The 26,330-nt window shown below is 36.9% G+C and overlaps 2 protein-coding genes across 2 annotated transcripts; one reads left to right on the top strand and one right to left on the bottom strand.

Annotated features, from left to right (window-relative positions):
• Positions 1-4: 4 nt before the first annotated feature.
• Positions 5-3,608, bottom strand: LOC113302954 (putative BPI/LBP family protein At1g04970). The gene is made up of 6 exons (XM_026551928.1): positions 2,984-3,608; positions 2,237-2,376; positions 1,669-2,020; positions 1,196-1,444; positions 569-694; positions 5-379 (listed from the first exon to the last, which is right to left on the bottom strand). The coding sequence occupies exons 1-6, from the start codon at positions 3,407-3,409 to the stop codon at positions 197-199; spliced, it is 1,476 nt and encodes a 491-aa protein (XP_026407713.1). The 5' UTR covers positions 3,410-3,608; the 3' UTR covers positions 5-196.
• Positions 3,609-14,741: 11,133 nt separating this feature from the next.
• Positions 14,742-18,424, top strand: LOC113351638. Its single transcript, XM_026595586.1, has 7 exons — positions 14,742-15,846; positions 16,116-16,307; positions 16,491-16,627; positions 16,734-17,018; positions 17,091-17,555; positions 17,655-17,765; positions 17,858-18,424. The coding sequence occupies exons 1-7, from the start codon at positions 14,742-14,744 to the stop codon at positions 18,422-18,424; spliced, it is 2,862 nt and encodes a 953-aa protein (XP_026451371.1).
• The last annotated feature ends 7,906 nt before the right edge of the window (positions 18,425-26,330 follow it).

The raw sequence follows: 26,330 nt of genomic DNA, 5'->3' as shown, positions 1-26,330 counted from the left end.
GTACTACAACAAAACAAAGTAACCATACAAAGATAAGAGTCACTTTATTTATAGTCAGTCGATGTATGAAATTCAGTACAGATATTGTACAACAGAGTAACCATACAAAGAAAAGAGTCTGATTGAATTAAAAAATAAGCACATAGACCGACATACATGTTACACCAATGCACTATGCAGGAAGATGAAAGCCCACTTACTTCAAATTATAAGAACCTGTAAAACCGACATCGGTGCTGATCATGATCTTTGACTTGCGATAGATGAGATCAGCATTTTGAAGTGTGAACCCACGAAATATGGGTAAAGGAAATCCTTTTGTCAGTCGTGAATTTGCGTATGGCAATGCTGCTGTTTTGATGAACGTCCTCATCACAGACTGCGGAAAACCAGACCAAAGAAGAAGAAGAACGACATTATTATTGAGTAACCCGTAGTGTGATGGTTAGAGAAAATATTAGCCTTATTGGAAAAATGGATTCATCTGATTATAAGAAACTATTAAGGAACATGGAAATAAATCACGACCCATGGTATAAAGTTAGGTGTACAAGCAACTAGAGCTTACCTCAATCAGATGCATGCGGAAATTACCAATTTTGCTCCATTTTAGGGACAGATCAAAATCCTCCATATCAATATGACCACCTAGGTTGTTTCCTGCGATTTTTGCATAACCCGAGGCTTTAACTATCTGTTCAGAAAAGCAGTCATCATCTATCATTCAGATCCAGTTTCCAATTAAGATCACTAAAGGCAGTTGCAAGGATATATACAAAAGAACATGTGTCAGCCTTATGTATGAAAATGAATAAATTGAAGAACATCTAGTTCAAGTTCCATGTGACAGGCAAGGAAAGATGTAGCAATCTCACACCATTAAATGCAAACTAGACCAAGAGCTTGTATATTACTTCCCACTACATGTCGTCCACGAAAAGTAGCATAAGAGAGACGGGGAAGGAGAGAATACAGAAAATGGCTACCTCTCTTTCAGTCTAAAATACTAAACTTATAGTTTACATTTTTATGAGTTAAAGAACATTTAAGCTTGTAAATATAAGACATAATACAGATAAAGCTGAAGAAGAAATCAAATAAATTACTTTTATAAAGCATTTTTGAAAATCTAAGGGAAAGTGTTGTTTCAAAAGAAAGAAAAAGATCAATTGATTCATCTCATAACTAAACTTACCACCGAGATGCATGCAACGGGAATTATTTCATCATCGTTAAGAACTTCAACTATCATGTCGGAGTAAATGTTGGCCTCAATTTCTTCCGAGTGGATCTTAAGGATTGGAGGAGTAGCGAAAGATATATTCAGCCTCATGTTATCGTTCGGGTACTTCCTGTATAGTTGAGGAACTATAAATCTCCATTTATTTGTGTTTAAATAAGACTGGTCAGGTACTTTTTCCACGATCCATCGTAAAGAATCTGCCTGACAAAAAAGGTATTAGTAAAACAGTTCATGGTTCAGATTTTTTTTTTGTCACAAATCCACTGTTTGCCATCTCAGTGACCTGAATCAAACTCCAGAGGCTAGATATCTCTTTCACCCACTATTAACTGAAAAACTAAAATGCCGGCTTGAAATTCGAGCTGACATAGTTCTTTTCATGTAACAAAATCACACAACTTTAAATTCGTTGATGTTACACTTACTTTAAAGTACACATCCGAGGCAGAGTTAAATACAGCTTCATGTAATGAAATCCCAAGCATCTTCCTTAGATGACGGGAATCAACCGAGGGCAGCGAGTTCTTATGGTAATACATTGGGACTATGCTGCTGTTTTTTGCAGTAAACAACCCATTGATCTCAAGTCCAATTGAAGAATCTTCAAACAAAGGCTTGTTTATTAAAGTAACATTTAATGAAGCAATATCGTCAACTGGGACTTCTTTCGGAAGGGTTTGCAGTAAAGAGTCGAGCTTTAGGATTCCTTCTCTAATTTTATTGTTAACAGTACTCTCCACAGCAGATCTAATTTTCCCTTCAAAAGCATTAATGAACCTAAAATTCAGAAACATAAAAAACAAGTAAAGTTACACGTATAACCCGGAGAGTCATCCATTTCCACAAAAAGAAAGCAACAAGAAGAATATATAAGGGAAAGTATAACCATATAACCAAGGAACAGTACTCGCTCAGTAGACCCAATTTCAAGGTAAAACAAACAGGATCCCTTTTTTAACAAAAGATCCAACTATCAAATATAAAGATACATACCCTTGATACAACCACGAGAGTCCACCATCCAAAATTATAGCAATATCCTTCACGAAACATCCGCATTCCAAAGGAGACAGCTTAAGAGTTCCTCCTTCATATTCCAAGCCTAAGTTAATCTTCACATCCATGCCTTCAACCTTACTAAGAAGCACTAGTCGTTAATCTCCTTTTGTTTGAAAGACCGTATCGAATATAAGCACAAAAATCATACAAGAAAAAAACATTATCAACCACCACATGCTGTTAAGAACTCAAGAGCATTTCTCCCAAATTCTTATACTGTCAGGGGACTCATGCAAATTAGGAGTCCTTATCAAACACATACAAATTTATAGGTCTCTTAATTCTTCATACACCCTGAGCTTGCTGATAATTAACTCTAGCTTCCAAGAAAATCTTAAGTGTAGTCCTATGTTTTATGGTCTCAGATCCTTAACCAATGACTCTACACCGAGAACTAGGAAGTCAACATACCGAGGATCCCCCTCATCGCGTAATTCATCCTGGACCTAACCACTTGGCTCAGCAGATTAAATTCAAGATACACTAAGTTTCAAAAACTGTAGAAGAAAGAGATTAATTGACGTTTTTCCCACAACTCCCAATAGACCTAAATCTACAGTGTTGACGATTGTATTTGGGTGGTAAACAGGGTAGTGACAAGGGCATTAAAAGCATTTCTCTACTAAATTCAATTCAATGAAAAATCTATATTAACCCGGAAACTAAAGAGATGAGTATTACCTGAATAGAGGCTTCTCCCTTATCAGCGATTTGAATAGGAAAGAAACCCCAAGAATGACAAGAATAAGACCAATTCATACTCAAATTAGCAGTAGCACCAGAAGCAACAATAGAGATTTCTCCTGTATTGTTATTGTTGAGAGTAATAGAAGAAGATGAAACATTTACTTGAAAAATTGTTATATTAGATATCCCCATATTAATATTTCCAATAATTGGAACTCTCACAGATTTTGTGATAATTTGAGGCAATTGAAGAGGGGCTAAAGATGAAATTGCTTGTTCTATTAATACATCTTTGGCAAAATTAACACCTTTTTCAGATAGGAGTAATGAAACAAAGCCATCATCATCGTTTGATTGAGAAAGGTTATGTGTAGGAATGATAAACAGAGCAATGAGTATGAAGTGAATAACAGTTGCCATAACGGAGATTTAAGTATAACCAGATTCGGGATTTTGTTGAGAATGAGATTGATAACTTCGAATGAGAAACCTAAGTCGGTGATCTAATGGGAGACGAACAAGTTTTGTTGATGACCATTATTTGGCATTGGAGGTTGGATGATTCTTTTTTTCCTTTTATGAAAAGGAGATAATTGGACTGAGCTGAGTTTTGTTTTATTAGGAAGTAGACCAACAAACGTATCTGTGGTGTTTCTTTTCTTTTGTTCATCTGGTTTCCGATTCGTTGACTTCTTAGAAGTAACAGAAATGCTAAACACGATCTAAATCTCAGTCAAAAGGTCAAAGCCAGTCAACACCATTTTGAAATCCCAACTCCGTGCTTGCGTTCATCCGATATAGTGAATCTCGAGCTGCAGGCTCGTCTCGGCTGGGAGCGGGACTCCTTGATACTTTTGCTTCCGTGAAATTTCGGTGAATTTTTTTTGGAATCATTGTTTCTAAATATTATGTCACGTTATCAAGAAATGGATGGAGATATTAAGGATTTTAGACTAATTTAGAACTCGTCCTCATGATTGACAGTTTTACGCAACAAGATCTTAGACAAATTTGAACTCACCCTCAGAATATGATTGATAATTTTACGCAGCAATATCTTAGACTAACTTGAACTCGTCCTCGTATTATGATGGGAAGTTTTATGCAACATAAAGAAAATCAAGTATTTTAAGACTTGATTTTTATAATGAAATTTTATCCCCTAGATGGGATTTCCGAGAAATTTTGGAATCCTTATTTCTAAGGCCAAGCGCACTGTGGTAAGCGATTTCGCTTCGTTATAGCTTAATTGTAGTGAAATCTATTATGGTCTTCCGTGTCGCTTAAATGTAGCGATATCCCTTAACTACGCTTTAAAGTTGATAAGATCTGATGCGCCTTCTAGCTAAGCGAAATTACACAGAAACTGAGTTTCTATTGGATTTTCACTTTAGGGAAACCCAGTTTCTGTTTTTCAGTTGAAACGGATACTGAGTATCCATTGTCATTTACACGGAAACTAGCTATCTGTTTCGTAAATTTTATTTGTTTGACTTTTTTTTTGGTTATACTCTTCTCACACTCGATCGTAACCATCCATAATTTTCAACGGCTTTATTTTCTCCAATGTCGGATTCCGACGGATATTTTTTCAAAATTTTTCAAAAATGTCTATAAATATAAACTTATTTTTCTTCTTAAATCACTCTATATCATCTTCTTACAATTTGATTTTTCCACTCAAGTTTCTCCAATTATGTTCTTAACTTTAAAAGTTTCTTCATCATCTCTTTTGTTTGTAGACAGCATGTCGCAATCTCAAACGGAGAAATCTAAATCGAGAAAGAGATTCACAGTTCTAGAAGACAAGCATACTGTTACTATGTTTTGTGCTCTAGAGAATGAAGGGAGTTTTCCGGACAAGAATGAGTTTTATGAAATTTTTTATGAAAGATTTGTAAAAGCTTGTGGTGGAAATCCATTTAATCGCACTGTAAAAGGAATTCGTAGTAGGCTTAGCATAATCAAGAAAGAAGTTGATAAATTTTGTGAATGTCTTGCAAGAGTCAATGCAAATATTCCGGCAATGGATTCTCATGGTTCGTTTACTTAGATGTAGGATATAATGGCGAGAACCAAAAATTACAATATATTCTAGAAAACCTTTACTCGCGATGACGAATTTGAGATGCTTAAAGATATTGGAAATGTATTAGAGGATGAAGATGAAGATATGGATCACGATACGTGTGCTTCGACAAGTCAGTGTCCTTTGTCCAATGACTATATTTAAACGGTTACTTTAAAAGCACTCAACTATAAATTAAGTTCCTCAACACAAAAAATACATGCTAAAATCATAATATTTTCAAATCATTCTCCTCTTATAAGGTTCATCAGAACATATATCTTTACAAGTATGAGTTTGTATTCACAAGAAGAAGATGTAGCAATCACCAGATTTTGGGTTAATGTGGTACCACAGCCTGATGTCGTACACCACCAAGTACCGGTTGTTACTTTTTAGGAGCAGATGTACCACAATTATACTCAAGAGTTTATTAATGTACATCAAAGAACTAGGGCCATTATACAAGGCAGGGTTGTTGTAATTAAAAAAGGCAGTAAGAGTATACGTTGGTATCCTTAAAATATTTTAGATGAGCAGAGGTGTAGAAATGACAGGTGAAATCGTTGTAAGTGTTTTTATTTTCGTTTTCTAGCTATTACTCATGAATTGAGTTCTTTAATCTAATCAAAAATAGTTCATGTGTGTGTTTTGTTCAGGATGAACTTGGTAGAAGGCATTCCTTTCAGAAAAACGGTAAAGCATTCAGATATTATGGATGCTACTTAATCATGAAGGAAGCATTTCCTGAGCTTAACCCAGAACTTATACCCAGTAATCCTCCAGAAGATGGAACCGAGATTAATATATACGAATGATGTTCTAGACTTTCTGGGTAAATCTTCTGTAAACCCCCACGAGACTAAACTCGTCCACTAGGGTCACCTTGGGTTTTAAAGGCTTGTTGTAAATTCTAAGTGCAACCGTGATTACGACGAAAGGTGAGCTAGGTTCTTATTCAATAGTTGTAATCTAGTAGTCTGTTTCATGGAGTTTAAATTTTAGTTAATTAAATTTTAACACCTTTTCGAACAACATACCAAGGATTAATTTACATCTGATCAAGATTACGTAAAGATAAGATAGTACATTCAAATATAATCATTCCTCGAGATTGTATGCCGAAGACTTGATTAACATCTGATGCATGAATACATAAAGATAAGATAAATCTAATCATTCTCCGGGATTATAGCGCCCAACACTTGATTGACATTTGATATATTAATAAATAAAGATAAAATATTATATTCAAATATAATCATGCATCAGGGTTGTATGCATCAAAAATTGCTTTCAAGAGTTCATAGCATTCATCATGAGGAAATTCCTTATCTATCTCATGATGATATTCTAACCGAGCTGCAATTTTCTGAAATTTTAAAGAAACATAAGTTAGATATGCATAGTTCACATAAAAAAAAAATGAAATATCTGTTTTGGGGTAAAAACAGATTCTACTGAAAATGGTAAATTTGGGTGTGCCGCCGAGAAACGAATCTAAATCCTAAACAAATGCACTGCACGGGATTAATTTAGATTCGAGAGATCAATCTGTACAATTCTGGCCTAAACCAAGAAATAGCCATTCCAGACTTGCTTCGGTCACAAAGTGAAGGAGAATGGTTGATCTTAGGGAAGGAAGCGAAGAAGGTGTTGAGATCAAAAATGTTGAATTTTGAAAGTGTGGTTGTTTTATGACTTGTATCAGAATATGGAACTGGCTTGCGGAATGTAAGCTATCAGTTCTTGGTGTTTTTTCTGAATACTGTGTTGATAACCAAAACCGTCGTCGTTGGTCAAAATAGGTCAAAACCTATTTATATCAGTCATAGTTGCACGCACCCTGATCTCATAGGAAGTGGGAGTAGTTGAGTGATGGAGAATTGGGATCGTGTGAAAATGTAGAAAACCACGTCTTACTATGAGGGAAGACGAGTCAATTTACACCCACTACTTCTCTGCTGCCACTAACTGTTCGCCTTTCCTGACACTTTCTCATAAGAGACGTGTTGCACGCCGCGCGCTGTAAACCGCTAGACCAATACTGATTAAAGATTTTTGATGGGGTTGTAGTAAATAGGATTCATTTCAGACTTGTGAAGGAAATGGAATTTTTAGATTTAATAAAAATATATATACAAAAATATTAACAATGGGCGAGAGGTACTGGACTAAGGATTTGGCCGAACTCACTACACAGGGTTCATTCATATATTCTTTGACAATTTAAAACTCAATAAAATTAACATGGACTCTGATTTTGCCAAGATAGATTCTCAAAACATCGATTGTAAGTCCTAAGCATGATGTATCAAAACACCTAAGCTAAGCATACATCATCAAATTAAATAACAACCAATTAATTCAAATCATATTTCAATTTTAAATTAATGCAAAAGTCATAAAAAAGAATAAAATAAATTTACCCGTGTATGAAATTCACCCTCCTCCGTCGTCCCAGAGTTGGGTTTAGCTCATCATGATAAAAACACGCTCAAAATATTTATTTATTGCTCAAATGGTGTTTACAATGAAGAGAAGAAGAGAAAATGGTGTAAACAGCTAATGTGCGACCCACAGGAAGCGTCACAAAAGAACGATAAAAGAGAAGTGCTATTGTCGCTGTGGTTCTAAGACCCACACCTATGACCCACGAAGACTTGTCGTTGTCACTGTTGAAGAACGACGGTTCCTGGACGTCCGTTCTTCATGTTCTTGAGTTGCAGCAGCAGAAAACTTTTCCTGCAACTCGTGATTTCTTCGTTCTCTTATCTCTGCTAACTCCCCAAACTCTCGACACCCTTCTCCTCAACCCCAACAACCTATTTATACTCAACAGGTCGACCAAATCTTTGTAATAACTTCAATATAATCCGACAGTGAAGAGAATATTTCCGATATATTTTTTTTTATTCTTCTGACTTGTTACGGGATTTGTTTCCTGGTTTATCTCTTTCACGCGTCTTCTCTGAGCTGTAGAATTTGTTTCAAACCAATACAGTCGACCCATGCACGTATCTTCCATCCAAAAATTCCGAGAATAGAATATCTTCCTTGTTTTGCATCCCACGATTATCCAGCCCAAATAACTCGATTCGAACACCCATACCATCCCTGTTAGGCTATAACAGGTCCAACCCAATGAAAACTAGCCCTTGAATCTCCTTATATCACGTCCAAAATTTGCTTCAACAATTACGCAGGTGAAGAACTATTTTTTCCGCCAAAACTCGGTTCAAATGGGGAAGAAACTGGTAGCCCCCTATCCAGAGTAGGGGTGTGAATAGCAGCTGCCTTGGGGGTGACCTGGGGGTGCCCCTTAGTAATTAGGTTACCCCTTATCCAAAAGCGAGAGTCCGAATAACACTTGTCCTCCGGGTGCCAAAACCAACTTTTCGAGACGAATTTTCCAAAAATGTTTATTTCCTAAAAATACATAAAAACACGATATTAGTACAAAAATAGAGATCCAACAATACGGACATTGAGGACAAATTAGACACAAAAATGTGTCTATCAAATACCCCCAAATTTATTATTTGCTAGTCCTCGAGCAAAATTAATAAAAAATAAATAAAACCGAGTTAATCTCGGGAGGGTTTACCAGAGGTGTGCCCACAAAACCATTACTCCAGACCCTAGATTATCTATACAGAACCTTGGAAGGCACTAAAGAATCTCCTTGGTTGGCATACTTATTGACTATAAGAGGAAGTACCCTGATGCGAAATTCCAACTGTTGTACACGAGTTTGCACTCAAGCATACTAAAATTCATATATAAGTGACACAGCTCTACTCAGATATTCGCACTATGGACATCAATATCCGGAGTCAAAACTAATCACATGGATAGATCAAGAAGATGGATATAGAAAAACATAAATGGTTTTGATGTTTACTAAGTGAACGGCGTTTCCCATATCTGTCTGAAGGCCTCCGCCAAAATGAACCTATCCTAATGGATTGAGATACTAGTCTGACTAATATCAACACACTGGCATATACAAGGGTACCAGTGGTCGATAACCTAACTCTAGTTCAACACAACTGGCATATACAAGGGTACCAGTGGTCGACTTTATTCCTTTTGGTCAAATGGTCTGGTCTCAATTTCTTTTCTTTTTTTTCTTTTTTTTTTTCAACTTTTTTTTTCAACTTTTTTTTTCATGGTATCTCAATCACTCTAATTCACCCTAGCATTGGTAACAGCCTGAATCGTGAGCCCCACCAAATCACTTAGAAACATATTTAAAAAGAAAACAACATCAAAAAAAAGAAGTGAAAAGGACTCAACGAGATATGGTGAAACTATCATGTTATTCCTAACAACTGAGCTATGTGCTTTTATGAATAGACTCTTTAGATGTTGCCATCTAATCAAATTGGTTCCTCAACTCCTACAATCAAAATGCTTCCATCCACTTAGATTAGTTAGTGCAATCCTTAATAAGCATAAATCTCTAGGCTCTGGAGCGTATTTATTTATTGCAACTAAAAGATTTTCCCATACCCCCAGACTTAAATCTAACATTGTCCTCAATGTTCTAAAGATGAAACTAAAAGCATGAACAAGGAGAAACTTTTACCATTTGAAGCGAAAGAGTTAAGGAAAGATATTACCGTGTTGCATGAGCATGGGATACCTCCCAAGAAGTGCTAAGTTTAAAGTCTTCAGCCTGACTAAGCAAGGATTAGTCACCACGTAGAATCATATAGTAGTAGCTGGAATAACTGTGGGTCATCTGGATCAAAAAGTGTTACCCACAAGAAGAGGAAACTGCAACAGACCAAGAAGATACCGAACATACCCTTGCTTAAGACAACTACATCTAGTTGTGGTTCAGGTTCAGGCTCTATAAAAGGGTCTAAATAAAAGGTTTTCATCGGTTGGATTTCCTCGAAGCTAAGATCCGGTTTAGGTATTAGAGTCTGGAAAAACTCAACTAAGAACTTAGAAGCACATAACAACAACCTGAATAATTGGGGATCCTCTAAGTCAATTAGATTTGACTCACAAAGTTTACCATAATAATGGTCATCCTTAAGAAAATGTGTCGACCCTAATATCCTAAAGTAATTAGGTTAAGTCTCAAAACTTAATATCCGACACATCTGAAAATCATATGTTCCCACAATTGGAAGAAAAGTTTTTGGTGGGAAAACAAAGTCAATCTTGGTATCATAGCCTAGGTTAACCACATCAACCAGAGGATGGGTTTCTAACAACTGAGATCTCCTATGGACACAACTAGGTTCAGGAAAAAGTGTATGAAGATAATCTTGTAAGATGGCTGAGGCACAAATTTCAAGTCCCGACTGAGGGATCTTTGTAAGAGCTAAAGGTATGGGACAAGGGGAATGATAATCACCCCCAAACTTAGATTTTTGAGTATCTCTAGATAGACTAGCTACAATTTCATTAATTTCTAGATCGTTGGAATCCTGAAAATAGTCAATTGCTTCTTCTAGGTTATACTCAAGTGACGCATCCTCACTCATATTTAATAGCTCTACGAGTTCATTTTCTTCGTCTAAGACCATTGTTTCTAAATCGCTAGACTCTAAAACAGTATTCTCAAAATAAACTCGTTCCTCTAAACCATTATCGACTTCGTAATCAAAAGGAAATACTACATCATCTAAAGAGGTGGTATCTCTAATCAAATCCTCGTCCTTTTGAATAGGTGAATAATCATTAAAATTATCGGGATTTGAACCAGAAATAACACTATCATCATAAAGTTAATTTAGAGTAACAAATTCCTGATCACTATGCCTACAAATTTCAAATTCTTCATCAACACTATCCACATCATAATAACATGAAAAAGATCGAACCTCGTCAAAACAAGTAGTGCTACCAAATTATAACCTTGTTATCTTGATTATGTAAATAACTATCTTCATTCTCAAGGGTATTATTGGATACACTATATTGGCAATTCAAGTAATTTCGAGAAATTCTTTCGTTCGTCTCAGCTATCCGCTTGAGGTGGTCTTCTAAAGAAGGTTCACTCATTATTGTAGTTCTTTCATCTATAATTATACTATTCATCTCAGCTAACTTACGCGTCGACTCAGCTAACTTCCTGAGGGACTCTTCTAAAGGAGGAATAGGAATAGAGGGATCATAAAAAGGACTACTTTTCAATAGTTTGATTGTATCCTCTAGAGACGAAGAACTAGTACTATAATCTTCTTACTCGTAAGACTGATGCATGTGTGGATAGTAATTGGGCTCACCAGGGTATGACCCATATCCTTCCAAAGGATGGCGTTCCCAACCACTATTCCCAACATGGTCATAAAAAGGATGATGTCCATATTCAAATTCAGGTCGATAATCATTGTATTGGCTTCTATCATACCAGTTCGACATTCTTAATTGCAAGGGAATTATACACAATCACAAACAAGGCTGACTCGACCAAATCAAACCTATACAATCTAGCAAACAACAAGCATGATGGCTCCACTTAGATTGTTTCTAGACCAGCTTCTAATCCTTCGAAAGGGAATTCGTTACAATTTAAGCAAACCCCTCTGGAATCAATCCGAGTCAAAGTAAGTTGAATTGAGGCGAGGGAAGCTCAGTGGAGCTTTGATACCCAAGGCCTCACCGCTATCACAAGGCGGCGCAGTCACGCATTTAACTCACAGAAACCATCAAGAACTTTGAAGTATGCTTAAAAGAGTAACCAATATTTTTCGAAAGATTTTCCTACCAAGCTCGTTACCCTGTCGGTCTCGTTCTAATCAAATTTTAAGCTTGGGTTCGCGTTAGGTTTCGTTTTCCTAAGGCGGGCAAGAAGGGAATGGTGATGAAATCCGAACCCTTATCTTATATGGCCAGTTCTTGCCCTTTACTAGAAAATTAAAGCAGCCGGTTCAGTCCTCAACATATAATCACCTTAAGGCAGACAATAAACCCGCTGACAAGAGATTCGCGGGTGTTTAGAAGTTTACCTCCCGTACCAGACGGGCGAAGAATCGTTGTAGTCGACTCGAGCCACTGACTCCGGTGTCAGTGTGCGAACCCGAGGGGCCGAGACGATATTGTAATCGTCGTCCTTCCCTGCAAACAGTTTATATTTAATTTTTTTTTATATATAACCCTTCCGTAGGGTTTTAAATTAAAATAAATTGTCCAAAGTCCAGTCCAATGAAAAGAAATACAAAAAATAATAATAATAATTACAAAAAAAAATGGAAAGTCTCTTAAAATAAAGTAAAAAAAAAAATTCTCTCTCTTTTTTTTTCTCTCTTTTTTCTTTATTTTTTGCTTTGTCTTTTTTCCTTCTCTTTTAGCTTTAAGCTTTGATTCCAAGGTCTTTAGTATCCAACTTCAAACCTGTAATACAAAGACACAACCAAAGAGACGTAAAAAGAACAAATGGAATAATAAAAAATAATAAAAACCTAAAAATTCTACCTAAGCACAAATCCGCGTCAGCGGCGCCAAAATGATTAAATATTTTTTAATGATGTTGTAGTAATAAGGTTCAAACTCTCGGTCTTGTGAAGATTAAATTTAAAGATTTAATAAAATTATATATATAAAAATATTAACAATGGGCGAGAGGTACTGGGACTAAGGATTTGGCCGAATTCACTACACAGGGTTCATTCATATATTCTTTGAAAATTTAAAACTCAATAAAATTAACATGGACTCTGATTTTGCCAAGATAGATTCTCAAAACATCGATTGTAAGTCCTAAGCATGATGTATCAAAACACCTAAGCTAAGCATACATCATCAAATTAAATAACAACCAATTAATTCAAATCATATTTCAATTTTAAATTAATGCAAAAGTCATAAAAAAGAATAAAATAAATTTACCCGTGTATGAAATTCACCCTCCTCCGTCGTCCCAGAGTTGGGTTTAGCTCATCATGATAAAAACACGCTCAAAATATTTATTTATTGCTCAAATGGTGTTTACAATGAAGAGAAGAAGAGAAAATGGTGTAAACAGCTAATGTGCGACCCACAGGAAGCGTCACAAAAGAACGATAAAAGAGAAGTGTTATTGTCGATATGGTTCTAAGACCCACACCTATGACCCACGAAGACTTGTCGTTGTCACTGTTGAAGAACGACGGTTCCTGGACGTCCGTTCTTCATGTTCTTGAGTTGCAGCAGCAGAAAACTTTTCCTGCAACTCGTGATTTCTTCGTTCTCTTGTCTCTGCTAACTCCCCAAACTCTCTACACCCTTCTCCTCAACCCCATCAACCTATTTATACTCAACAGGTCGACCAAATTTTTGTAATAACTTCAATATAATCCGGCAGTGAAGAGAATATTTCCAATATATTTTTTTTTATTCTTCTGACTTGTTACGGGATTTGTTTCCTGGTTTATCTCTTTCACGCGTCTTCTCTGAGATGTAGAATTTTTTTTCAAACCAATACAGTCGACCCATGCACGTATCTTCCATCCAAAAATTCCGAGAATAGAATATCTTCCCTGTTTTGCATCACACGATTATCCAGCCCAAATAACTCGATTAGAACACCCATACCATCCCTGTTAGGCTATAACAGGTCCAACCCAATGAAAACTAGCCCTTGAATCTCCTTATATCACGTCCAAAATTTGCTTCAACAATTACGCAGGTGAAGAACTATTTTTTCCGCCAAAACTCGGTTCAAATGGGGAAGAAACTGGTAGCCCCCTATCCAGAGTAGGGGTGTGAATAGCAGCTGCCTTGGGGGTGACCTGGGGGTGCCCCTTAGTAATTAGGTTACCCCTTATCCAAAAGCGAGAGTCTGAATAACACTTGTCCTCCGGGTGCCAAAATCAACTTTTCGAGCCGAATTTTCCAAAAATGTTTATTTCCTAAAAATACATAAAAACACAATATTAGTACAAAAATAGAGTTCCAACAATACGAACATTGAGGACAAATTAGACACAAAAATGTGTCTATCAAATACCCTGATGAACATCCCCCAGTTTGTGACATATTTGATGTCTCGAGTATTTTATGAAAAATATGTAGCAAGTTGCTGAGTGGGTCTTGCCTAATTATTCTGACCAATCACGCGCAAGCTAGGCGGCGGGTAGTCAAGTGTGACAAGCCAAGTCATGAGACTAGCCGCAAAGAATAGCATGTGACGCTATTAGGTTAAATAACTAAGTTATTTGTGAAACCGATACTCATAAAATATCGTATGTATTCGATGCATGTAAAGCATCGCTTTTAAGCAAGCAGCTCAAAATGATTGATGCATGTGAAGCATCGTTATATTGAGCCTGTCTTGGTTCGTCGCGGAACCTAGTGTCTTAAAAAGAGCATGACCGACCACTTTCAGGAAGTTGCTGGTAACTATTTATGCATTCCAAAGGTAGGTCGGTCGGTCCCTATAGGAGAGTGATGGTTGGTATCCATTTTGACATCCTATTGATCGGCCTGAGCTTAGCTCTAAAAATCGGCGACTAACTCGGTTCAAAAATTTTCTTCGATCTTCATCTTTCTTCACTAAATTCCAGTTAGTTTCAGGTGAATCATTTAAATCAGGTTGAAAAATAATCTCGTCTTTCAAAGTTTTCTGTTAATAATGGATATTCAATAGTAGATATGGAACCTGAAATGGATAAGGAAGTTTCTGCAACTGGTTCTAGGGTTGTAAATCTCTCAGAGCCATCTGAAAAATGTCCTTAGATTACTATGATTGAGGATAACAATAATAACAGGTATGATTCATGGAAATTTTCTTTGATTGGTAGATTAGATTTTCTTCGTATTAAATTTGGTGATGCAATGGCGATTTTGAGGAATCAGTGGAAGTTAACTGGTAATTGTCAATTAATCCCTTTGGGTAAAGGTTTTTTCACTATCAAATTATCTAATGAAGTTGATCAAAATTATATCAGAAATTATAGATGGAATGTTGAAGATCGGGTGTTGAGAACTCGTAATTGGATTCCAAATTTTAGACCAGCAAATCAAAGAAATTCTCATACGCTGGTTTGGATTTCTCTACCAGGATTAAGCTTAGAATACTGGGAGGAAAAAACTCTGTTTACCATTTGTGATGCAATTTGTAATCCTGTTAAAGTTGATGAGGCCACTCTCAACTACTCAAGTGGATATGCAGCTAAAATTTTGGTAGAAGTTAATCTAGCCAATACAATTCCCAACAAGTTATGGATAAGTACTAAATATGGAAGTTTTTCTCAAGAAATTGTTCTTAATAATCCTCCAAAATTTTGTTCTAAATGCAAAATAGTTGGTCATTACTTATCAGAATGCATATTTCAGAAAAATTCTTCAATGGAACATCCCACTGAAATTACAACTGAGAGTGTGAAGAATCAGGTTGAAAAACCTCAGGTTAATAATATTCAAGAGCCTTTTGATATTTGTCCACCTCCAGCAGTATCTAATAGTGTTGCTTCTCCATTTATTAATGAAATTCTCATAACTAGTGGAAGATTTAGTTCTTTACAAGATGATGAAGTGGTTGTGAATGAAAATACTAGTGGTGAAAGACAAGAACAGGAAATGCTAACTCCTACAAGGATTCTTAAAGTGGTAGAGGAGAACTCAATTGAGAACAGTGAAGTCAAGTTTATTAATGGTAAGAATGGTACAATCTCTTCTGAAAAAATTCTTGTAACTTCCTGGTCAAGAGTAGTTCAAAAACCTCCATCTTCAACTACTAATTCTGGAGACAAGGAAATCACAATTAATCAGGTAACCACTAATCAAGCTTTAACTAGTACTCAATTGCCTACTAAGTATAATTTTAGAAAAAACCAAGGAAAGGGAGGTACAAAAGGCCTTTCCAAACCATGAGAGTATTATATTAGAATTTAAGAGGCCTTAGAAGAGCCAGGTCTCAAAATAAATTATGGGCTCTAATAAATCAATTTAATCCTTCAGTAGTATGGGTTGCAGAACCTAAAGTTTTTTGTTGTTCTTCTTTTTGAAATAAATTGAATCTACCTGGTATGCAAAGCATGGTAATTCATAACTCAGACTCAAATAAAAAAGGAAATATATGGCTCTTTTGGAATAGAAATTTACCTACTCCTACAGTGGTGTCTATGTCAAGTCAGATGATAACAGTGGATTTTTGTGGCGTTCTTATATCTGGTATTCATGCTCATGTGAGCCTTGTTCAAAGAAGATATTTGTGGTCAGAAATGGAGGTAATAAGTGGTTTAAATAAACCTTGGTTACCTATTGGAGATTATAATGCAATTATTTCAGCTGATGAGAAGATTGGAGGTAAAAGTCCAAACAGAAATTCAATTATGAAGTTTCATAATTTTTTAGACACATGTGGATTAATACAAGCTCTTAGTACTGGTCTTCAGCATTCTTGGTCTAATTGTCAACATGGCAATAAAAGAATTTTATGTAAGTTGGACAGAGCAGTATTCAATCTCTTATGGTTACAAAAATTTGAAGGTTGGAGTTATAAAGTGGGATTAAGGGTAGCATCTGATCATTATCCTTTGATGGGTGGTGGTGCTCAAATTTCTAAGCCACAAAATGCTCCTATGAGATTTCAAAATATGTGGATTTCACATCCAAACTTTATGGAGGTTGTAGAAAAATGTTGGCCTGAGAAAATAGTTGGTGATCCAGCTTTCGTCTTGCAACAGAAGTTAAAAAAAATTAAAAAAGATTCTTAATGAATGGAATTGGAAGGTGTTTGGCAATATTAATGCACAAGTAAAGGAGGCAGAAGCAAAAGTTCAAGAAGCAATGATCAACTCTGATAATAATCCATTTGATGAAGCAGCTCTTAATACTTTGGTAGAATCTCAAAACTTATATAAATCTAAAGAAGTACAGTTGAACACTTTTCTGAAACAAAAATCTAGAAACAACTGGATTAAAGATGGAGCAGCTAACACAGGTTTTTTACATGCTCAGCTCAAAATCAGGCAAGCAAGAAACTTGATAACTGAGTTGGAAGATGGTAATGGAAATGTTATAGCTGATCAAAAGCAAATACAAGATGAATTGGTGAAATTTTTCGAAGATAAATTTAAATATAAATAGGTGGAGAAAGTGGACCATATGCTTAATGGCATTCCTGAAGTGATAACTACTGAAGATCAAAATATGTTGGATGCAATTCCAGATGCTGAAGAGATTAAGCAAACATTGTTTGCTATGGATGAAGATAGTGCTCCTGGACCAGTTGGTTTTTCAGGGAGTTTTTACAAAGCATGTTGGAATGTTGTACATGAAGATGTAGTTAATGCCATTCAGTTTTTCTGGAGAAGAAAATTCATACCCAAAGGTTTTAATTCTATTTTTTTGGTACTTATCCCCAGAACTAAAGGAGCAAGAAATCCAAAACAATTTAGACCTATTGGTCTGAGTAATGTCAGTTTCAAGATATTTACTAAAATTCTAGCTACAAGAATGGGTACATTGATGCACAAGTTGGTCTCACCTCAACAGGAAGCTTATGTTAAAGGAAGATGTATTCAAGATCAAATTTTATTATCTTCAGAATTGGTAAATGAAATGACTAAGAAGAGAAGATGTGGAAATGTAGCTCTCAAACTGGATATTTCCCAAGCTTATGATTCTTTTAGTTAGAAATTCTTGTTTCAGGTTCTGCAGAAATTTGGATTCTCAAAAAGTTGGTGTGATTGGCTTCTCACTTTATTTCAGTCTGCAAAAATCTCAGTGATGGTGAATGGTGGGCCTTGTGGATTTTTCTCAGTAAGTAGAGGTTTGATACAGAGTGAATGTCTCCCATTTTATTTGTGTTATTGGAAGAAGCATTGAGTAGAAGATTATTTCAAATGGTGCAGGAAGTCTTAATCCGTCCAACGGTGGAAAGAAAGGGTATTCATCCAACCCATTTATTCTTTGCAGATGATGTGTTTATCTTCATTAATGGTGCTAAGAAGAGTATATTGAATCTTATGAAACTTCTTGAGGATTGCCAAAAATGCTCAGGCCAAGTTATAAAGAAGAGTAAAAGAAAAATGCTTATAGATAGGACTACTGAATTAAGAAAAAATCAGATTAAGGATATCATTCAAATGGAAAGAAGTGAATTTCCTGACAAGTATCTTGGAGTCATTCTTACAACAGGGAGAGTAAAAGTCTCAACTGTATGGCCAATTGTTGAAATGATGGAAAGAAAGTTAGCCATTTGGAAAGGTAAATTACTATCTTTTCAAGAAAGATTAGTTCTGATAAAGTCAGTACTTTGTAGTATTCCAGTTTACAACATGGCAGTGTACAAATGGCCTGCATCAGTCATTAAAATTTGTGAAAGAATCATGAGAAACTTTCGGTGGTCTGGAGATGGAGAAATAAGGAAGTATAATAGATTTTCTTGGAAAAGAGTTTGTACTCCCTTCAGTGAATGAGGTTTGGGGATTAGAAGACTTGTTGTTATTAACATAGCTTTTATTATGAAGATGATGTGGAAAATCAACAATTCAAAAGATGATTGGGCATTATTCTTTCAGGCTAAATACAAAGATAAAAATGGGCAATTGAACACTAAGTGGCAGAAATCTTCAGTATGGCCAGGTTTGAAATGGGCATGGGAAACAATGAAAGAAGACACAAGATGGATTATTGGAAATGGTGACAATATATCAGTCTGGTTTGATTCTTGGATAGAAGATGAAGCAATATTTGATAGAGATAAACACCATAGATATGTCACTGAGAATAAAAACTTGAAGGTTTCGGATATCTTGTCAAATGGAGTGTGGTCTTATAATAATGATCTTCATCAGATCTTTCATATTCTTCAAATGATTGAAGTTCTTGGAGGAGAGGATAAAATGGTGTGGACAAGAAATTTGAAAGGAGAATTCTCTATCTCAGAGGCAGTTAATAAATTGAGGCACAAGGAACAACCAGTAAATTGGTTAAAGTACTTATGGTCACAGTATCTTCATCCATCTGTTGCTAGTAATGTGTGGAAACTTATACAAGGAATATATATGGATGATCAATAGAGAATGGATATGAAATTATTTCAAGATGTTGCATTTGTGAAACTGAACAAGATAGTATGAATCACTTACTCTGGAAGTGCAGTTTCAGTAAGGAGATTTGGAGATGGATCTGTGCTATATTTCAATTCAAAGTGCCAAATTCTTTCGATGACTTATGGAGGAGTGCCTCCAAGTGTAGTCCATTGGTCAAAAAATTTCGGATAACTGCATCCTGTACTATTCTGAAAGAACTGTGGTTTCAGAAGAACAGAAGATTTTTTGATGAAATTAAGCCAAGTATGCAAAGTTTCAATGGGAGAATCATGAAATTTGTGAATGAGGGTGGATTAAGAATTACAGTTACCAAGTGGAATCAGAACTATGATCATAAAATCATTGAAATTTTTCAATTAGGACTCAGACATTCCAGGTTTCAGTACATTAAAACATGTTATTGGTCTCCACCTGAACAAGACTTTGTGATGTTCTGTTGTGATGGATCATCATTTGGTAATTCTGGCTCTGCTGGATTTGGTGTTATTGTCAAAGATTCAAATTTTCAGGTGTTAGGTTCCCTCTCTGGTGGTATAGATTTGCTACTAATTATCTGGCATAATATTATGGTATCATGTGTGCAGTGGAGCTGGTTGTGTAATGGGGTATGCTGAAGATTATTATAGTTTCAGATTCCAAATCTGTTCTTGCAGAATTTGCTCAGGGGAAAGTTCCACGGTTTCTGAAAGGGAGATGGTTAATTGCTACAAGGAAGCTAAATCAAATAAGATACCAACATTGTTACAGGGAAACCAACTTTTATGCAGATTGTATGGCAAAGAAAGGAGCAACATTAGCAGCTGGAGTTAGGAAAATTCATCAAGGAAGACCTCATTGTTTACCAAGAGTAGAAATGCCAAATGTTGAATATTATAGATTTGGTCGAAATAGAGTGATTAAGTGTGAGTATTAGGCCTGTGCATGGGCCTGAGTGTTTTGCTTTAAAGTTAGTGTTCTTTGTATTTGGGATGTATCATTTTTGCATTATCAATGAAATTTAATGTGATTCAGAAAAAAAAAATTGATCAGCCCAAGTTAAATCTAGACCAGTTAAATTGGCTAGCCAAGTTGGATGGCTGGGATGATTTGCGGCAGTTAATGGCTGCTTTAAAATTCATGTAAGCAGCGCGACCGACCCCTTTTGGACAATCGTTTAGGAGCCATATGGGGAGGCCACGGCTTGGACGATTGCGGCTTATGGAAGGGGAGTGGTCGTTGATCATGGCTACATCTTGTTGGCTACCTAAAAAAAAGGAGTTAGGTCGGCCGATTCGTCTGGCGAAGTTGGCCGATCGAGATGATTTGAGGCAGTTAATGACTCCCGTTGATTTAATTTAGGTTTTAAAAACCGTGTGGCTAACCTATTTTGAGCCAACGTTTCTTGATGTTGGCGCGTGCTGGGGAGTTGTTCGTCCGGTCAGCACATTAGCTAGGCCGCTGGTGAGCATATCCACACCTTGCCCGTTGATTGGGATTGAATCTAGGCCGGTCAATTCGGCTGGCGAAGTTGGGCAGCCAAGATCGTTTTGCGGCAGCAATATACTGCTGCTAATACAAATTAGGGTCTTGTAACTCGCGCGGCCAACTTACTTTGGGTAAACGTTTAGTGGCTCCGCTTGCGAGTTGGGATGACTCCGATTGGCCAGGCATTAGTGAGTCCACCGGTGTACATGGTGGTGCTCGTCCGACCATGTTAGGAGGTGGCTAGACTTGATAAATCGAGTGGCCAAAACGTACGTACGTGATCGTTTTAAGACTAACATGGGAAGCCTATATTAGATTCCTTGAGGAATTAGGCGCGTCGACCAACCAACTTCCAACTTTATTTAAAAGTGTGTGTGGCGCGCTTAAAGCGATTTGATTGGTCGATGGGAAAGGGGGCCGGCAAGCAGCAACATGGAGCGTGGCCAGCCGGCCACATGTGGTGCCTGCTGAAGCAAATCGGTCATCCAAGTGGCGCGGCCACGCCTCCTTTTTCCGCTGCTCTTACTTGCCGCGGTTCCTCTTTATTTCTTGTTTTCTGATTTTTGGTAGGATCTTGCTCCTACTAGTCCATGACGGATTAATTTCCTAACTTACTATGTTTTATCTCGACCAATAGGGTTCGAGATATTGCGCGAGGCGCAAAAAACCTAATTTTGGAAAATAGGTAAAATTAGGTTAGAAAATTGAATTTCGTGAGCTGACACAAAATTAAACAATTTTCGATAAATTATATGTGTGTTGGCACATGAAACCTCTTTATCAGAGAGCGGTGCAACTTGCGTGTTCCTGAGTATCTTTATGCAGATCTTAATACTGACACTTCGGGAAATTCATGCTACTCCGCTGCGAGTGAACGGTAATTGTCATGTCATGCTAATATTAAGAGTTCAGGTGGGGAACATAGCATAAGAAAATACTCGACAGGCTGTACATTAATGAATAATGCAAGCGGGAAGATAAAATTTACAGAACATTTGGAGTTGTTGCTACACGCACCATTCTGGATAAATTTCATATAAACATATACTGAATTGCTCAGTGCATATGTAAGTAGAGAGGTTTAAGCTCTCGTCGCTTTTAAATGGCTTTGTTTCTTTGCAGAATAATAGTACATTAAATATGGGGTTTCACAATTTTAGCCATGAACTAAAAACCACCATCAACATTAAGTCCCATGCTTAGTACGTAACAGTGACATTGTTGCGGAGTAAGCACTAGATGGTGACAAATAAAGATAAGACTTACGAGGCAAAGTAGACAGATGTTACCAGGATAGAGGCCGACTCGACCTTTGAGCAGAATATGTTTAATGAAACTTCGAGGCAAGTAGACATCACCCTTATAGCACGTTGATGCCGAGAACACTAAAATGATGTATGTAAGTGGTGGAGCCTCGACTGATGAGTGTTAAGGCAGTTGAGCCTTGAATACAAGAATGAGTGTTGAGGTGGTGGAGACGTCAACACTATGATGTGTTGAGGCAGATGTAGGATTAGAATCTCGCAGCAATAATGCCTCAGCGAAATTATTAACAACACAACACAATAGTGTCGCAGAACAACTTCAGAAATGACATAATAAACGACGTCAGCTAAATCATGAGAAAAATGTGATGGTCCTGCGAAAATTAGGGAGTTTGCGAGATTAACATTTGTAAGGTTGCGAGAATGTCGCAAGCCATATCCGAAAATAAAGGACAGATTAGTTGTCATCCATTATGAAATTCCCTATAAATAGCCATTCAATTGTAAGAAAAGGAGAGAGATCTTTTTGGAGAGTAGTAGCTAACAAACAGGAGAGATAAAAATCAAGTGTGGTTGATGTTCTTATTCCCTTTCTCTTTTCTTGCAAGATTGTTCAAAAGATTAATCAATAAAATTAAGATTGTTAATCTAAAATGAGTTGAGTATTAATGAAATCTTGTGAAGGGTGTAGTGTAGGATTTCCTGCGACTACATAATGGCGCTAGAAACAGGGAGGGATTGAAGATTGAAGATTGTTCTAGAAAAAATCGAAGATTAATATTGAGATTTGTGAAGATTTGGAGTAATTGGTTAAGAATTTTACATAATCTCTTACAATTCATTAGTATTGAAGAAATGGCTAGAAGAAAAATATCGAACAACCAACACTGCTAGAAGAAGAAGAGACTTGCTGGAAGGGAAGAAGTGAAATGGAGAATCTACTAGAATGAGAAATGGAGAAAATCAAATTCAACACCAGTTCAACAAACACTAGTACAAGGAAGAATATGATTATGATAGAGTGAGTATACACACTTGGCGATCAAATTCAGCAGAAGAGTAGAAGAAGAGCAGCAAACCAGGAACCATAGACAGGTAGAGAGAAATCAAGAAGCAGATGAAGGAATAATTCATGGAGATGAGGAAATTGGAGCGTTAGAACGTTGAGACGAAGAATACATGAAGAAAGAAGAGCTGAGGCAGAAGAACGTGCAAATCTAACAAGGAAAATCACGAATTGAGGATGGAAAATATGAGACTACAGAGTAGAAGATCGAGAAGTACTACAAGATCATATTCAAGATCGACTAGAAGAGAGATGAGGCGAAACTCACCCACAGTTAATGCTGGAAATAATATTCGAGAAGAAATACCAAATCCTAATGAAGAACATCGCGAAGATAGAGAAAGGACTGATGATCGTTACGTTCCACAAAATGAAACTTTTGATGATAGGCAAAATGATAGAAATCAAGAGAATGGACAACGTCAGGGACGAAATAATCAAGATGGCGAAGGGAATCGAGAGGAAGGAAGGAGAATTTTACATGAGAGAGAAGCTCAAAGAAATCAACAAACGATTGAAGAAGAAATTGAAAGACATTGCTGAACAAGCACGTTTAATTGCGAACGTGAAAGATTGAGAGCGGAAATGGAAGAACAAGAGCTAGGAGGCGATTCGCCAGAATAATCACGACAATCGAGAAAGAAGGCGTACACAAAACCGGAATAACGGTAATCTCAATGAAGAGTATGATAGAGTACAGAGGAGGCTGAAAGACAACGAATGGAATTGATAAGAAATGAACAAAATCATGGAGGGGAAAATGAGAGACATCATCATATGCGAATTCAAGATAGAGATGAGGAAGAGAATCGCAGGAGAAGACGAGATGAGGATGATGAAGAAGAAATGCAAATTTCGCAGAGAAGAAAGACATGAACGTAGAAGAAGGGGGGAAATTAAAAGACCAATGGATCAAAATTCAGGCGTAAATGACAAATCTTAAAAGAATTGGAAGAAATGAGAGGAATGCTAAAATAGAGGAGAAGTAGGCAGAAGACAATTAGATGAAGCTATAGAAGAAGCTGCGAAAACTCCATTTACAAGAGAAGTACAACTAGGAGGAATACCCCCGAAATGCAATTTGCCTGCATTAACCAACATTTTTGATGGAACAACTTGTGCAATTCAACACATTAAAGCCTATGTGAGGTGCATGTACAATGGGAAAATCATGATGCCGTATTGTGCAAGTATTTTGCATCCAGCTAACAGGGAGGCGTTAAAATGGTTCGAAGGTTACCAAAGAATACAATAACATCCTTCAATCATTTGCAGACTACATTCTGGGGGCATATATAAGTAACAATTCTTCGCGACCTGGTATTGAAGACGTGTTTGGATTAAAACAAAGGATTGGCGAAAGTTTGAAGCACCTAACTAAAAGATGGAGGACTATGTGTAGCGAAATGGCTGGCCGTGTGGATGAGAGATATCTTATCTTATCATTTATCAATGCTATGTTCGCAACCAATCTATTGTATATCCAAATTTTCAGAGTCAAGAATACAATCACAATGACTGAATGCGAGAACTTCAGGAAGAGTATATTGCTCTAGAGGAAAGGCAAAATGAAATGGAATCATACCCAGTTGCGAACACCAGTTCACAAGCAGCGAATGCAAGCTTATTACCCAAACTAATAAACACAGTGGCGAGCACTTCGCAAGTACAACAAGAAAAGGTGACGGGCAACAATCAACAGAAACTGGTGGCTATGGGAAGCCGAGATCAAGAGGAGTATGAAAGAGAAAAAATTTCTACAATCGTGGTGGAAATAACAAGATTCAAAGACTTGATCAGCCGCAAGAAACTTATGGAGGTCAAAGACAAAATATAATAGAGGACAAGGAGGTCACAAGGTAGTATGGGAAGAAATCAAGATGCCACCTCTAATGCAAGTGTGGAGAAAATATGGGAAGCTATAATTTTGATGGAGAATATACCAACACCATGGAACATGGGAACGGAACCACCTCCAAACCACAGAAGTCATGAGTTCTGTTCTTATCATCATTTTCATGGACATACTACAAATGATTGCAGAAATATAAAAGAATTATTCTGAGAATGATAGATCAAGGAAAACTAAACCACTTTTGGTAGGGCACCCACAATCTCAACCATTGCCACCACCACCACCAGAGCATCACAGAGTAAACACGGTGAAAAGAAGGAAACATTCTTCGTAGAAGTTGGTGCAAAAGCAAAGAATCTATTCTGTCACTCTATCGTACATTCATACAAGACAATTGAAGATTTTCATGACAATGTTTTGAGTAGAGTGTTCGCAAGAGACAATGATGGAAGAGAAATTATGAACATTGCGAAAATCTCGCCACTAGAGGAATGGCAGAAACAGACTATTTCTTTTACCGCAGAAGAAGTCCCCGAAGGTGGAGAGTACATGACAATCCATTGGTGGTAAAATTAGAAATTAATCCAAAACCGAAAGAAGATGAGGATGATGAAGCTGAAGATTCATGGGCAATTAATAGGATTCTAATCGATACTGGAAGCTCTGTGAACATCTTATTTATCATACTTATAAAACTATGGGAGGAAGAGATGATGATCTTATACCATCAACATATAAGATATATGGTTTTAATGGTACTGCCAACAAGCCTAAAGGGGAGGTTACTATGCGAATTCCATTGAAGGGAATATCTTCTGAAATCCTGTTCTGTGTCGTTGACGTAGAATCACCCTACAATGCATTAATTGGTCGACCTTGGCTACATGGGATTCTAGGTGTAGCTTCAACTTTCCACCAGTGCATCAAATTCCCTCACCCCAGGTTGTAGGAATCATAAAGGAGATTGGGTTGAAGGAAAGAATGTTACGAAACTGAGGTAGAATCCTGCGAAGGAAGAGCAAACAAGAAGGAAAGTTGGCGACACAAATCAAAGAGACACAAAGAAGTGAGAGATTGATGGTGGATGCAATCGAACGAAAAGAAGAAGAAATGTTGCGAAACTAATGCTAGCTCAGAATAAGAAATGGTGAACATACCACTACCAAGGAAGCAGAGTAGCAGAAAATAACAAAGAAGCAGAGAATGGCAAAGGTAATAAAAATAAGAATGTATGAATGATTGATTTGTTGCGACACTCTCGCAACAAATAAAATTCTCAAAAATACATTTTATTGAATGAAAAATGAGATTGAGAAATGCAAATACGATATGATGATGTGCGAGAATCTCGCAGAGATAATGAATTCTACAAAAGACAATCAGAGAACAATGACAAAAGAGAAAGGGGCGAACCTTTATGGCGTACACCCTAGTTCGCGAATACAATTTCGCAAGAGGCAAATGTAAGACCTAAAGTACGTCATATAAGGGGGTACCTGTTGCATGGCTCAGGGAAAGGCTACACCGCCACCGGAACCTGAGTCATGGAGATTTGGGGTCAATAAAGCCCATCCGGGAGAGGCACCTTGGATTCTCAGCTTAAGCATATGACTTAGGTTG

The sequence above is a fragment of the Papaver somniferum genome, chromosome 1, assembly GCF_003573695.1.
Source record: "Papaver somniferum cultivar HN1 chromosome 1, ASM357369v1, whole genome shotgun sequence".
Taxonomy (NCBI): Eukaryota; Viridiplantae; Streptophyta; class Magnoliopsida; order Ranunculales; family Papaveraceae; genus Papaver; species Papaver somniferum.
The sequence above is the reverse complement of the archived record's forward strand: the minus strand, read 5'-3'. Positions and strand labels throughout refer to the sequence as shown.

What these genes read in the sequence shown, in the direction of transcription:
- LOC113351638 (XM_026595586.1), top strand. Translation starts at nt 14,742, where the DNA reads ATGATTGAGGATAACAATAATAACAGGTATGATTCATGGAAATTTTCT. An exon ending in AAAAAACCAAGGAAAGGGAG is followed by an intron (nt 15,847 to 16,115) that starts GTACAAAAGGCC and finishes CTACTCCTACAG; the next exon opens with TGGTGTCTATGTCAAGTCAG. An exon ending in GGCCTTGTGGATTTTTCTCA is followed by an intron (nt 17,766 to 17,857) that starts GTAAGTAGAGGT and finishes CAAATGGTGCAG; the next exon opens with GAAGTCTTAATCCGTCCAAC.
- LOC113302954 (XM_026551928.1), bottom strand. Translation starts at nt 3,409, where the DNA reads ATGGCAACTGTTATTCACTTCATACTCATTGCTCTGTTTATCATTCCT. An exon ending in CCTCGGATGTGTACTTTAAA is followed by an intron (nt 1,445 to 1,668) that starts GTAAGTGTAACA and finishes CTTTTTTGTCAG; the next exon opens with GCAGATTCTTTACGATGGAT. An exon ending in CCGTTGCATGCATCTCGGTG is followed by an intron (nt 695 to 1,195) that starts GTAAGTTTAGTT and finishes TTTTCTGAACAG; the next exon opens with ATAGTTAAAGCCTCGGGTTA.